The sequence below is a fragment of the Myzus persicae genome, unplaced genomic scaffold (assembly GCF_001856785.1).
Source record: "Myzus persicae strain clone G006 unplaced genomic scaffold, MPER_G0061.0, whole genome shotgun sequence".
Taxonomy (NCBI): Eukaryota; Metazoa; Arthropoda; class Insecta; order Hemiptera; family Aphididae; genus Myzus; species Myzus persicae.
In genome coordinates this window covers 178156-194043 of record NW_019100725.1, presented here as the reverse complement: position 1 = coordinate 194043, position 15888 = coordinate 178156, and the positions used below count along the sequence as shown (strand labels likewise).

General features: G+C 29.1%; 1 protein-coding gene and 1 long non-coding RNA gene across 2 annotated transcripts; one reads left to right on the top strand and one right to left on the bottom strand.

The window, feature by feature from the left end:
- The first annotated feature begins 1268 nt into the window (after positions 1-1268).
- LOC111042660 lies at positions 1269-6491 on the top strand. The gene is made up of 2 exons (XR_002605492.1): positions 1269-1542; positions 2998-6491. It is a non-coding gene; the product is annotated as an uncharacterized LOC111042660 (long non-coding RNA).
- A 1209-nt stretch (positions 6492-7700) lies between these two features.
- LOC111042659 (polyadenylate-binding protein-interacting protein 2B) lies at positions 7701-12743 on the bottom strand. The gene is made up of 5 exons (XM_022327345.1): positions 12494-12743; positions 9784-9994; positions 9214-9326; positions 9048-9147; positions 7701-8239 (listed from the first exon to the last, which is right to left on the bottom strand). Exons 2-5 carry the CDS (start codon positions 9961-9963, stop codon positions 8150-8152), a joined length of 483 nt encoding a protein of 160 aa, XP_022183037.1. The 5' UTR covers positions 9964-9994; positions 12494-12743; the 3' UTR covers positions 7701-8149.
- Between the last annotated feature and the right edge of the window lie 3145 nt (positions 12744-15888).

Below are 15888 nucleotides of genomic sequence, written 5' to 3'. Positions count from 1 at the left end.
GGTGACCTAGGAGTATATGCGGAGGCTAGAAATAATACATTATCACAATATTAAAACAATGCGCATTGCTGAACATGGTATTAACACTCACAAAGACAATTTCTCAGGAGGTGTCCCTCCCCTCTAGGTATTAGGTTACTCAGTAAAGTTACATATGAAATTGCCTATATTGGCAATACAAATGTATGAATTACTAATTATGAGTAGAGTATAGGCACATGTGTTCACATTTAAGGGACATTACATCTACAACGTTCTCGTTTTACTTGTGCCCACCAATGTACGATACGCCAGCACGATCAATTCACAAATATCAATTTTTTTTTAAATCAATAATAAACAAGAAATTAGCATAACAACAGCAGTCTGCGAAATAATCACTTAAAGAAACGGACGGTGCTAGCAAAACAATTTCACATTTTATGGTCACGCATTACTACGAATCTAGTAAATCAATTGACTTCGACTGAAAAGGGGTTTTTCCAAATTTCAAATAAATCTGTTAAATATAACGGAAGTTACAAAGCTAAATGTTGCAGAATTTTTAACAAAAAATAATTTATGATCTGTTTCCGTGAGTCGTGACGCGTGAGGAGAATTTGGCGGCGACGAGACCTTTTACTCAACTAAAAATAAAAAGGAACGCACCCCCCAGCCCCCACCTCAAAATTAGATTTTGGGAATAAGCCAATCTTTAATAGATAGGTAGTAACTAGTAAGTACTAATTATTGCCTATTGGTCTGTGCCATTTTTTCCACGTTATAATAGGTACTGGCTATTGGCTAGTGTAGGCATTTTGTATCTAGGTAGGTAGGTACTAGGTACTCTACTACATTCTGATGAGCATTGCGCTAGTCATAGAACAGTCGTACCCATTTGAAAATAGTAACGTTTTTTTAGTACAAATTTAACATGTAATTTGCAACGTTAAATTCAAACAAATTATTAAAGTAAACTGATTAACCTAAACATTAAAAATGAAAAATCATATTAGGTACCAAAAAATATTTTTATTATAGTATGTTATGTTATTTCAACTCCAATAAAGTAATTGAAAATTTCATTGAGTTTTAAAATATATGCGTAGGACGTACAAGCGACATATTTTTGGATGTTTGTTCCTCCATCAGGAATTTCTAGTTTGCCAATCGACCACGGTCCACGGTTGCGATGTTGTGAATCAAATATGAAATAAAAGCACTAGCACATTATGAACGTTTACAACTATCCATAAGACAATGCTCCATTTTTCCTCGATTTTCTGAAAAATAAACAGGTATGTATTGGAAATTTATTCAAATAGCAGTTAGGTGGAGATAGTTTCACACTCATATTTTAAGGGGCTTTAATTAGGCAATTTCAAAGAAGAAAAACATCTTTATAGTCACGGGCTCACAGCGCGTACATTCAGGCATTCAGAGTTGATATTGCGGAACCGTGGTGAGGGGAGAACTGGAGGAGGTTCATCAACTAGATATCTTTTTCGTTTTACCAGGGTCTTCGTCATTTTTAATATTAGAATAGTGAGATGCGGTATAACTGTAAGTATAGCCGAAGGTTATATAATATATACAAAAATAATGACAGAAATAATTTGGTCTTGAGTCATAGCAGCACTATATCGATTCGTTAGTAATTAGGAAATAATAAATGATGTATAACAGCTACAGTATTTCATAAGTAACTAAGTAATTTACAAATGTGGTCGTTCTATCATATAAATATGAAAGTATCTATATATTTCCAGAATCACACAAGCGACAAGCATGCCATCCTTTTAACTATACATATATAAAATATATATAAATATGGTACCTATAGTACCTAATATAGAATTAAAGTTATCTCTTCAGATAAACCAAAGCTCTGTAAAAGATATATTCAATTCATGTTTTTCTGGAGTTTTGCGTAAGGGTAATTGTCGAGTACGTCGTACAAATATCGGTGCCAATGTAATATTAGAATACAAACACAATGGATATTATTGCTGAAATTTGTAGCAATTGTATCCTATATTATTATGTACGTATGGCAAACCCAAAACGTATGTGTGAATAATGGACACTATATAGACAATATATACAGATAGTGTAACACCAAGACCTGACAAATAAAATGTCTTAATATGTTCTGATCAATATTTTTAATTTTTGTTTCTGTATAATATTAATTGACTCGTGCGCTACACGTTTTATAGAACAATTTTTATCTTTTAATACTGTAATAATGGATAATATGCTTCAGCAACTAAGTAAATTGCAAATACAGTAAGTACAATCTTTCCAATCTGCCATATTAAAAAAGTCCGCAGACATTTTGCCTCCTCGCGGTCATTATTAACATGATTGGAGACAATAGAGAGGCGATGAATTTCAAACGAAAGAATAAAGTTAAGACGGTATATGTTGCGAGTTGCGACCCAGTATTTCCCAGGTTACCCGAGTCAGGCACATATGTCAGTTGAGTGTTGAGTCCCAACATAACGTTTTAATGTAAATTTCGTCCAGTTTATTTTAGGTGCATATGTAAATTGCGTAACGGATATATTTAATATTATAATGTATGTTACCAAATTACATCCAATATTTTTTTCCCCATTTTATCAGACCTAAGACTTGTCAACATCACTGTTATATTATTGGTATAGTAAAAAATATTGGTTTTTTTTTATTTAAACCTAATAAACAAAAATAATAAAAATGAATTTAGGATGTTATATTTTTATTTATTATTAATTAAATTGCATTTTTTATCGGTACTAATCGGCTGTTGAATTTTTATGTGCAAGATTTGTCTTTTATTAATTATTAACTTATAATGTAAAACCAATTAGTCTATATTGAAGAAGGTAAAAATGTAAATAAAAATTGCCTCACAAATTCAATTTAAGTTATTTTTTTAGTTTTTGATCCTTATTCCTTTCGTATTTTAAAAATATATCTAGTGACGTAAAATTTTAGAAATTTCTTAAGAGAAATTACAATTTTTTTTTTAAGGATTTTCCGTCGGACGCAATTTATACCTATATAATACAAGACAGAAACACGTGCCGAAACTTACGTATGTACCCAAGAATCAGGACGTAACTTACAGTCAGCCAGTTCACTATAAATATCTGACGTATGTATACTATACAATATAAATCATTAATTACCAACTAAATAAAATGTATAGTCAAATTTATCCAGTGTTGGGAAAATTACTTTTGAAAAGAAATAAAATTACGTTACACGTTATATTAAATATTATTATTTAAATTACATGCGTTAGTAGCGTTACCTATCCAACATTATTTTTATCACATTATGCTACTTTTTCATTCAATAAGGAGGTTACAAATAAAGTTAAATTTTTATAAATGAATACAAAATCAGTCCTTAACGACTAATAAGTACACTACTTATACTCTTAATTATTATATGAATTGTATAATAGTATAGGTATAACATCGATGTAGGTATTTGTTAATGCCTTAATGGCTTAATGTTATACATGAAATATATGGACAAAATGTATAAGTATTAATTTCAGGAATAATATTATTAATTTTCCACGAATATCGTGATCCTAGTTTATGTCATATACTACACAGTCTACATTTATGACTTATTTTAATAAGGTTACAATTACGTTGATTAAAATAAAATATAATGAAATTACTACAAGGTTACAGCAAAAGTTAACTTCGTTACAGTAGTTTGTAATTCAGTTATTTTACTACCCAACGCTAATTATAACCAATAAGTAGGTCGAAGATAAAGAATAAATGTTATTGTTGCTAAATACCATTATACCAATAATATTATGTGTAATCGACGTTTATCGAATGCAGTAATACACAATAGAATTTTCAACAACTTACCAGTTGAAGTAATATAAATTTAAAATTTGCATAAAGAGGAATTACTATCTAGCAACTAGACATTAGCATAATATCCAAAATTCCAAAAGCTGGTTTGAAAATTAAAACAATGCGGTAGGCCCTCGACGGTCAAAAAATAAACTTCCATTACAAAATATTTTTTAACAGATTTTTTCTGACTTGCGCAGTAGTACCTTACTACCTTGAGGTTTGTACCTACAAAGACAATTATTAATTTTTAGTCAAATTTAAATATAAATTGTTTTACGAGTAGTAATAGGCGTTAACTGGGGTACAATACAATACCCCTTGGTGTTTCGTAAATTAATTTAAAAAATATCATCGAAAATGCATTTTTGCTTAATTATAAAGTAAGGATTAATTTGTCAAGAAAAGTATGATATTTTAAAAGATTAACTACAGAATACAATGAATGGCCTAATCAGAAATGTTTAATCATTGCCATTCGCGATCACAATACATCATAACAGAATTTATTATCCTCTTCATAATTCTCGAGCAAAAACAAAACGATGATTTAAAGGCAGAACTAAAATTAGTTGGAAATTTGTGTTCACTAATATTACTGAACATTTTGAAGCTCGTTAAAATATGTGCCCTACATACATCGTTTTATTTTATTGCTGATTCAGGTTCTGAATGTCTTCCAATATGGCGAGAAATAGGTAATCCTGGTCAGGACTGTCTTGACGGTAAATTCGCCAGGAATTTAAGTGATGAATATAGGACTGTACGTCTGTACACGATTAAGAGAAACACCTCTCATTTCTTTCAATAATTTAAAATCCACGTCCAACCATGACCTCTTAATGTATTGAGTGTGGGCTCCTACATTCGCATCGACATAATACGAGATTTGGTGATTTAGTCTTGTGATGCATAATGCAGCCCATTCATCTGATCCTTGCATCTCATATTCATTATATTATCGGTAAAAGCGTTTCTCGATCGTGTCAATGAACATATAAAAATGACGGGAACCGTTTCCATTTTTTAAACTGAATACTCAGGGGGCCATCTACTCGTGAAACGTAATCTCGGTTATTAATTACTTCAGAATTTATAAATTTTTCAAGGAGGGTAGAGCGTCCCCAGCGAATAATATACCCTTAATGTATTTCCTTCGGCTAGCGAGACAAGATTCAACAATATGAATTGGATTTTGTGCATTTACAGTCTAATCTTTTAGTCTTTTAAACAGCTGTGCGTACTTCCCAACATATCGTATGTAAAAACGATGGAAGATAATGCATAATAAAATATACAGTCGTTGTCCAATATCCCTTTACCGAGTGTAGAACAAACGGCAACACCTGTAGAGAGCGTCCCAAATCAGAGCAGTCATAAAATAATTTTGGTAGTATTTTATTGTTAGAAAATTACATGAACCACCCCTAACAATTTACAACTCTTTCAGTATTTTTAATGCAGAATCACATTTTAAAATCAAAGTAAAAATGCTTACATTTCTACATTTCAATAATTATAAATATTAGTGAATTAGCTTGACGTATAGATAATCATGTCTTTTAGCATTGGTTTACATTAGTTTACATAGAAATTATTAATATATTTATTTTTAAAGAATGTTTTCAATCTATTTTGGGAACGTTAATTAATAATTTTTAGTTTTCAATAACGAGACAAAATACTGTAAAACATGATAAGTGATAAGGATAACTATTGGCTTTGTCACTGCTAATCATCTGCGAAAAGCATTTTAATATAATAATTAGCCAAGATTTCTTCAGCTTACGTCAAATTTAATATTATTTTGTTATTTTCTTATTTCTTATGTCAAACAAGAAAAACAGGTGTTAAGAAAACTCACTTTTTAAATTAATCGTCAGTATGTTTTAATGATTGGCAATATTTACTTTTATTCTAAAAATCATGAATATACAAACAGGATACTGATGTAGTGATATGACAGCCAAAGATTGAAAAACAATCTATGAACAGTACTAGGTGTTCACAAATCATGAAAAAATATTTTTTTTCATTTTAATTGGAGTTTTGGAGCATCAATTTAAAATAAATATGTTGAACTAGTGCATAGAATAATATTGTAGTTAAATTTAAAATAACTATTATTACCATTAATTGTTTCAAGTGTGAATATCCAAATTGTAAACTGCATATAGTAAAATAATTGGTCCATGTGCCATGTTTAAAGTAAACAATAAAAAAAATACTTTGGCTTATCACAAAGTTTATTACATTCACAAACGTGTACACTACGTCAACCTACCTAAAAAAATTGATTAACAATTAGCTTAGCTCAATTTTAAAAAAATTAAGAGATTTAACATTTTTTTTTTTTAAGTTTAACATATTCTTGAATGTCTAATACATCAGATTTATACTGTACTTAATAGTTCTAGTTTAATCCACAAAATACATATACAAATTTTCCTACATAGTGTTAGACTTGAGTGTTATGTATATATTTTAGATTAATATCATAGTACGAAATAAACTATTTAAATTTAAGGTAACAATAATGAATAATAATATTAATTTGTCAACTTAGCAATCAAAAACACATATTATATTATTATATTTTAATTACAGTACACACCAGTATTGTAATGTTCAATTGGATATTATTCTCGTCAGAACTAAAATGTCCATCTATTTAAGAATTTGAAATGTATGAATCAAATAATTATCTATAACTTAAAAGTAGGATAAATACCATTTTAGTGAGTACTAAAATGTTGTTATTATAATATAAATAACAAAACAGTAAAAATCATTTTAAATAAAACCTAAGAACTAATATTATATAAGAAATTATAAATATCAAAACAGTAACATAAAAATCAAGATACAAATGTTTAACTTTATTGGAGGTGTAAATCAAAATTGATGGTAAATTTAACACAGTACCAATCAGTCTGACGAGAGTTGTCCAAAAAATTATTATTTAAATATTCCCAAAACCATATTATTGAAAATCATAATTACATATAAACATTAAAAATGTAACTAACACAATACATCAAATGAAATATAAATATTTCTACACTAATCCAAATAATAATCACTCATTAAACGATTCATATTTCATTTAATTTAGCCATGAAACATTACACACAAGTTTCTTAATGATAAAACGACTACAAAGAGTTAAGACGTACAAAAATATTACTTATCACATCACTAATATATAATTAAAATATTATATAAAATAATATTAAGTAAACAACATATTTGTACTTAAAATATTAATTATTTATTAGGCTCGCTAAAGAATAAAAATCAAAACATGATATAATTGAAAATATTAGTATTTTGGCATTGTTTTTAAAATAAAATAAAATCTTTTAACACAATTTTTCCGAGTATAAAAATGAACAGTATAATGATTTGCCTGAATCGATAGAAAAAATATTACAATAAGCAACCCCCCTAAAAAATGTATACACCTATATATATAGACACATATATATATATTATATAAATTAAAGAAATTTTCAATCAAACCATCTGAAGTTTTTAGATTGAAACTTTTTCCATGTCAGATTACAAAAATAAATTCAAACAGAATTTCTAAGTCATTTGAAAAAAAAGAAAGATAAATCATAACAAGCAGGAAAAAAATTAAACAAACACCAATTATTTGTATCTTTTAATTAATTAACAGTTGTTGTTAACTGTCCACCAAAAAATTATTTATTAATCTACAGAAAATAAAATAACTATTATAAGCATAAATAATTATTCAATCTTGAACCAATATTCTACCATTATTCATAGTTTGTTAAAAAATAAAATAATATAATAATAAACAATCAAATTAATATTATAATATGAATACTAAATCAATAATTATAAACTAAAAGATAAAATAGACTGGAAAACATGACAAGTTGACTAAGTGGCAATATGCTTAAACATGGATTGTGTTAGCCATTTTGTTTATTTTAATTTTTATAAACATTGTACTACTTTCCATTGTTAACATTATAAAAAATCGATAATAAATCCGTTATACGAATGACAATAGTGATCAAAACATAAGTGCAATTTTTATTATATGTGTAATTCAGTAATTTTAAATTATGATAAAATCGAGTGAAAAATTATGAGTATAATGAATATTTACAAAAAAAATTCATCATAGTCATTTATTGAAAATTTAAGTTTTCTTTAATATGAAAATATATTATACTTTGTGATGATAGATTAATATTTACTTTATTTTATATATATATATATTTATAATATATAGTTGTATGTTAAAAATATTTATTACTCGCTTATGAAGGACTTGCAACTACTACAGGCGCATTAGTCACAGACCGGGTTGCTAATGGTACAAATTCGGCAGCATCTGGATTTAGAGTACTCTGTAACACACATTTACAAAAAATTTAAGCAATAGAATAGTATTCACAAAAAAAAATATTGTTTTTTTAAAAATAAAGAAGTCATCATAATATTTGTTGTACTTTTAAATATTTCATAAACAGTAAATAAACTTTGACTAGTTTTAATTTTAACTGTTCATCAATTTTTATTTCACACCTAGGATTTAAATTTGGTAGATATAAAAAATAATTATGTATTGCAAAACAACAAGTAAAAACTGCATGCTCAATAAAATAAATTATCAATATTTTTATTAAAACTAATATTGAAATTTTTATTTGCAATTAATTACAACCAACTTAAAATTATTTATCTTTAATTATAGATTTATTTCAAAGAAACATTATCTTAACAGTAATTACTATAGTACTATAGATACAATAACAGTTAAGTTACAAGAATAAGGAAATAATTATAAAAATCAATGGATAAGAAAAATTGATTAAAAACAGATGACAAGACTTGAAAGACTATAAGAAACAATTTAATTTGAGTGTTACTACATTTATTCATTTAAGCAGTATTCAATTTTAAATTTTAATAAATAAAATTATACTTGTGACATTAATATCATCAATTTTACTTAATGCTCCTTACATAGGTAAATCTCTCTCCAGAATTATAGATGTAATCAATTTAAAATACCATGACAATTTATATAACAAGGGTATAAGTGAATGTCACATGTTACCGTTAAATTTTAATAACACAATACTCTACTCGTTATCAACAATTCATATTTGGCAATGAAGTTAAAAAAATGTATACAAAAATAATCAGACTTACTGTAGATTGCCTTGGCTGATCACCATTATTGCAAGATGTATTTAAGTTCAAATGATCAAGTCTATGGGCAATCATTGAGGTAGAGCTACTTGAACCATTTCTATAAATAATAGGAAAATTAGCATATTTATAAACACATATATGTAATAGAAAAAATTTAATTTACGTTTGAGCATCTCCATTTGCTGAACCATTCTGTTTGCTATTATGTTGTTCATCGTCTAACATAGCCTCGAGGCATTCTTTCATCAATTCTTTTTCTTCTAATTCTTTCATAACCTATAAGTTATAAAATATTTTATTACTATGATATCCATGAATAATTTTTTTGATATACCTAAATAATAAATAAAAACTAATAAACATATTTCCCTTATTACATATTAAATTCAAAATCATAGTACAACTATGTAACTATGATAATTTAATATTGGCAGTTATCCAATTAAGTAATAAGGTATAAAGTTGGTTAGCCATATCAAAATGTATCACCAAGCCACCTTGCATCAGCACTCAGCTGTCATTAATTTAAATTTTCTAGATAATTATTTTTCTTTTATAAGTATGTTACCTTACAAATATATCTAGTTATAACAATTAACTGTTCCAAAATAGAGAAATCACTTCAAGAGTTTTGTTAACATGCTGTTAGGTTAAGCAGTGAAATATGCGCCATACCAGTTGAATATTGGTGGGCAAACTGATTATTCTCTTTTAGAATTTAGTATAGATATACCTGTAAGTCAAACTCTTCTTGATTTTCCATCCACATATATTCTGAAAAATCTCCATCCCTTGTTGGTGGATCAATTGAATCGGAATTTGATTCTGTATCATATGGATTGCTCAAATTATCATCATCATTTAATGTGTTGTCATTACTTTGTTCTTTGGATTCTTCCTTGGGGACCTTCATTGTGTTTGTATATTTTTTATTCAATTATTTCCTAAAACAATTAATACAATTAATAGATACATTAATTATTACATTTTAGCAGTCTTTCCTCAAGAAAAGTAAAAATGTAAGTTGGTTATTCATAGTAGTCTACATGTTACAATAGCATAATATTATTAATTACATAGGTCCCTTACATCTAATTTCAATTTATTCACTTTAAACTACAAAGAACTTAATAAATAAAAAATCAATAGATTAAATGTTGTCTGTATCTAACTTCTAGTTATGATACTAAAGACTAATCATTACATTAAGGGAAGTATTTTTTTTATTAAGTTATAAGGAACTAAGGAAGATATAACCTATATGTTATCTACATCCGTTATTATTGATATGTAATATTAATTAGGCAAACAAATTTACACAATTTACTTTAAGTGAATATTGATTGTGATGAACTCCTTTCCCTCATCCGTTTTAAAGTAAATCACCGTAACACAAGATGCAGTGAATTATTCTATCCCGTCCCATATAAAACAAATCATATGATAAACTGTCTTTCTAATATTCTAATGGCTGCGGGTAATTCCATTACCTTTGATTTTGTTTAGCAGGTCTCGACTTATATCTTTCTTTGTTGTTATTTACCTTTTTCATTCTCTTGTCTATATTTGTAGCTTATAATTGTTTAATGTATCATAGATTGTTATTTGTCATTACTATAAAATCATTGCATTTTTATTACCGTGTATACGCACAAAATATTGTTAAGAAGTCCATTCATATATTAAAATTAAAATAAATATAATCAATAAATGACCGGTATATTATATTATTATTTATGTCACAATGTATAGATTTTCCATACAAATTAGGGAATTAGGGTGCTACAACATTTAAAATAATTGATTTCGATTTTCATCTTTATATTGCTTAAAATAAAAAATGGAAAATATTTAATATCATGTTTAAATTTTACATATTATCATCAACAATAAGATCTCCCAGAAATAACAAATTTTTTTTTCTTCAAACAATCCGGGCTCATTGACCAAATATAAAGATTTACCTATGAAACATGTTAGTTGATAATTGTTTTGATATGTTAGGTACATTTTTTTTACATATTTAATATGATAAAAATTTTAATTAATTGTTAATTCAGTAGTTTAAACCATACTATTATAACGCTATAATCTGTCTCAAAAGACCAATTTTTAACAGGGGTGAGCATCTCCAAGCAACTACCCGGTGTTAGCTTGATCACGTGGTTTTCAATCTGCCAATTGCATCATTCACGATACACAAAAAGTGATTTGTTTCGCTTTTAAGACTGAGTTAAGAAATTTATTTTGTTTGTAAAAGCATATTAAGAAAACATGTCCATATATTAATTACTGCACAAAAACCACCTTATTTCATAATTCAGGTACAGGAGCATAATTAAGGGGATAAATTCCCCAGAGCTTTTATAATATATATACAAATAGGCTAACACTAATATTTGTAGGTACTTGAACATTTTGTATTTTAAGTGAAAAAAATATCAATCCCCCACTCCAGAACTTATTTTTAATTAAGCCACTATTTAGGTATCAGAACATAAAAATCCAATCTCTAGTCATAACTATATAAAATAATAGGGTACCCCCTATCTAAGAACTAAAAAGTGATAATGTACCTACATAAAATAGTTATTCATTTACTTAGGTAAATAATAATTGTCAATAAAACTTTCCAATTTCCTTAAAAGTGATTGTACTCATTGAGAAAAAAACCAGTTTGATAATGCCAAACATGTTTTACCTATAATGATTTCAACTGAGACGGACGCTGTTTTTTTACAGCAATGCAGTACCCCAACCAGAAAAATAATGTGTACATCAGAAAACCAAATAGGCTAACAATTCTGGTCAGAAATATCTTACAAAAATCAAAATATGTGGCAAAAACAGAATAAAAAAGAAAATATTAACAATTTTAACACACGGTATCGGTTTTTAAAGATAGCACGCCTAAAGGTACAATATGGGAAAAAAATATTCTTTCGAGGGTAGCGAGTAGGTGGCTCCGGACGAAACGTCCATCGGTTACAGCAGTATTTTACCCACGAGAAATGGAAATTGCAGAGAGAAAAAATTTTGTAGTATTCGCTCGCCTTTCACAATGCCCTAGTTTTTTCATGTATATATGTTCCTGCTCGCGCACGTACACACACTCGCATACAGAAAATATACGAAACGCTCGTACACATATACAATTCCACGCACACTCGCGCCACATTATAGGCACTCACCACGGTGGTGTACGCGTGTCGACGTTCTTGGTGGAGAGAGCGAGAGAGAGAGAGAGAGAGAGAGTGAGTGATAAAAAGAGAGAGGACGAGAGCGAAATGCAAACGGAATGATAAAATGAATATAAAAAAAATCACACACACACACACACACACACAGATGAACACGTTTGAGACGTCGACAAAATAATATAATAAATCGTATAATAACATTTTGGCCGTAAAATCCGGTGGAATTCAAGAATTCATACTCACGAGAAGACGAAGAAAACGGGCACACGCCGGTGGTTATGCAGTGCAGCTACAGCCTGTTGGAGACGTCTCGTTGATGGACCGACGGAGGATAACGCACACGACGGCAACAAAAATGGACGGTCGACCGACTGTGTTGACGATCGCTGTGCGTGTATTTCGCGGACTACGGAGGAATCGCGCACGAGGAGTTTCGCTCACAAAATGGAAGGTGAACGGGATAAACGTCGCCGTCGAATGGGAAATGCGGAGTAGAGTCGCTCTGCGCAGCGCGCCCGCGCGGCGGGTGCCGATACTATTGTTAATCCGTCGACCGACCGCCGGAGGCCGCGACGTGTCGTACTGTCGTCTGGCGGGGCGGGCGGCCACGCGCCTGTGAAGGTGGTACCCCTGAGTTTGCGACGCCAGTGTCGCCAGCGAAAAGGCCCGAAATTGCGTACGGAGTCACGTCGTCAAGACGTCACGGCGCCAAACTACCGAATAGATTTGAAATGGTGATTGGCGGGAACGCGATAACAACGATATAATTCAAAGTGGATTGACGAATCCACCTTGGTTATATAATTAACTATAAAGTTACTGGTTAGTTAATAATTGGTCTATGCCCTAGCTATGGTCAGGTACTCTGTCAGCGGTCACTAGTTGGAAGAGTAAACACTAACACAATATGGCTAAAATTATAGATGACTGCTAATTACCGACAAATGACAATACAGTAGACAGGTTTCAAGCATGCCGTAGTTAAGTCGTTAGTATAAAAAATACATCCTGTACGTGCTCAATCTGTCAAAGACAAGTGCAAACTCATAGAAAAGACACAAATATTGGACAACACTAGTTGTAGGTTGTAATATCGCAGTATGCGCGTCACCGCTCACAAACGGACATGGATAATAGATTTTTACTTTAAATGTATTTCAAAATTATTCGAGGAAATTAGCACGCGAAATGCCACAGATTAAATAATTTACATTTTACAATAGTGTACTAGTATAATAGTTGTCGTCTAACTGGTGACCATAAGTCAGCTGCAACTTCTGACAGCTGCGGGTTTCCGGTAAAACGACCACATATTACAAAATAGCTATAAATAAAGTCGTATATACTATAAGATATAAATGGCTACACAAACCACAGATTAAATTATAACAGAAACATTCTATGACTAAACCGTTACTACTTCTATCTTAAATCTTGATTCGATGTCGATGCTCAATGTTATCACTCATCACAGTTATCACCAAAACACCCACGGCCATAAAAACTTTATACCACCATAGTGCCATTCAAAAATTGAGAAGACTGAAGTGCTTAATGCACTAATGCAGATTGCAGACAATATACATTCAGTAAATGCAACAGTGCTAATGCACCGAACTGCATGGAACACCAAATGGAAATTATAATAAGAATAGTAAACTAATTTCGTGTAAATCAAAACATTGTCTTATAAGCTAGTCAATAGTAAATAAATACATTTAACATAGTTGAACACTTAAGAAAATTCGTTTAAAAACGCTTGTCTGATGAATCTTGGACGTGAAATCTCTCCGCAAATGTGCCTCCCTCCTCCGAACAAAAAATTAAGAATAAAAATATTAAACATAAACACACAATGCAAATCATTAAATGTCAAAATATTAAATTAACATTTAAATATAATTCAATAATACTTTCACATAACTTTGATCTATTAATCGTAAGCCATTAAATTGGGTCATAAATCCATAACGTGAATTATGTAGTCAGTACATGCCGATATGATGATCGTACATTTTAGGTAAAACCAAACAACCTATTTTTATGTGTAAAAAATATATACATCGATTCAGGGAGAAAAGTGGAAACGTCCAGTACCGCAAATTTTAACGTTTTCGTCGATTGTCGAATGTACTGTTAACCAATTAGGTTATTTATAACATTGGTTCTTTAAATTATGTACCAATCAATATTATATTTATGCACAAAAGTAAATGTATTAATAAAAGTACAGTATTTTAGTTTAAGAGTTCCGTGCAATGGAAAAAACAATTCATAAAATTAATTTAACCAAACATTTTTTTCTCGAAATATTAATTGCATTTGTTAAAAGGTAAAAAAAATTTTAAATATCATCCATATTATATAAAATTAAAACGTCTATACCTTAATTATATTTATTGAATAGGGACCAATATTGTTAGACATAATATATTATATTTTCTATTTTCTTAAGGCTTAATACCGCAAAGAAGTTTAATCTAACAAAATTAAATGTAGCAAAACCTGAAAACCATATCAAAAGATTTATAAATAATACTTCTGTTGTGACCTCAATGTTAAACATAGGAACATAAATTAATAATTTTAGAGGATCATCAGGCCAATGAATGCTATCAATATTTTTTTATCTAAAAAAAAAACTTAAAAATACTAAAAAATATAAAATAGTTCATTTTTGGGAGTAAATAATCACTTTTAACATCGGATAAATAATTATTTTGATTTAGCTTCGATATCTTAGCGTCCTAGTGTACAGTTAAACAGTTTGAAGAAATAGTTAAAGGGGACGCCTTATAAGCGCTATCGGAAGGAAGTAACCGAATTGGTTCCTGTTTGAACCTTGGTAAAAACTAAAAAGTATCTCCTTCACAAAAAAAACCGTCTTCCCGACGTACCTTTTAAATATTGAAAGTATAAAAAATATCTGATTTAAATACTGATCTGAAGATTGATATTATGACAGTAATATTAGATAAGAATAAGATTGTTTTACAATACAACATAGGTACTATGTAGGTTAATTTTTTCAATACTTCAATTTGAAGTTTGAATGGGTAAGTAGGTACTATAATGTATCTATATTTTTATTTCATTGGATAAGTTGGTCTAAGATAGTTATTCAGAAGTCATAACTATTAACTTTACTGTTATACTTATTATTATAATAAGGAACACAACTATAGGTAACTATGTATAAAAAATTACTTGAGTTTCCATAAGAAAATAGTTTAAATGCTTTCTTATACGGGCAAGTAGGTACGTACTTGAAAATGTACCTACTGCAAACACCATTTTAATAGACACCTATAGTTTCTTCTAGTGATTAGTTAAAACACCTATCTAGTTTAGGTATAAAATGGTAGTTCATACATATATGCAATATGTTTCTTACAAAAAAATATGTAAATATGCTGTTACCTACAACATCTGTACAAATACACATTTATACAATAATGTTAAAATTGTTTAACCTCATTTAATTTCTATCAACTATAAATAATTGGTGAAATATTAGGTTGAATAAGGTTATGTAAGTTATACATACAAATATGTACCTACTCAAATATTCTAAAACCTAGGCGATATTATTCAGTAGGTACCAAATCTACAAAACCTCCAAGTTAATTGATTCTAAC

What these genes read in the sequence shown, in the direction of transcription:
- LOC111042659 (XM_022327345.1), bottom strand. Translation starts at nt 9,963, where the DNA reads ATGAAGGTCCCCAAGGAAGAATCCAAAGAACAAAGTAATGACAACACA. An exon ending in AAGAAGAGTTTGACTTACAG is followed by an intron (nt 9,327 to 9,783) that starts GTATATCTATAC and finishes TATAACTTATAG; the next exon opens with GTTATGAAAGAATTAGAAGA. An exon ending in GCAAATGGAGATGCTCAAAC is followed by an intron (nt 9,148 to 9,213) that starts GTAAATTAAATT and finishes TATTATTTATAG; the next exon opens with AAATGGTTCAAGTAGCTCTA.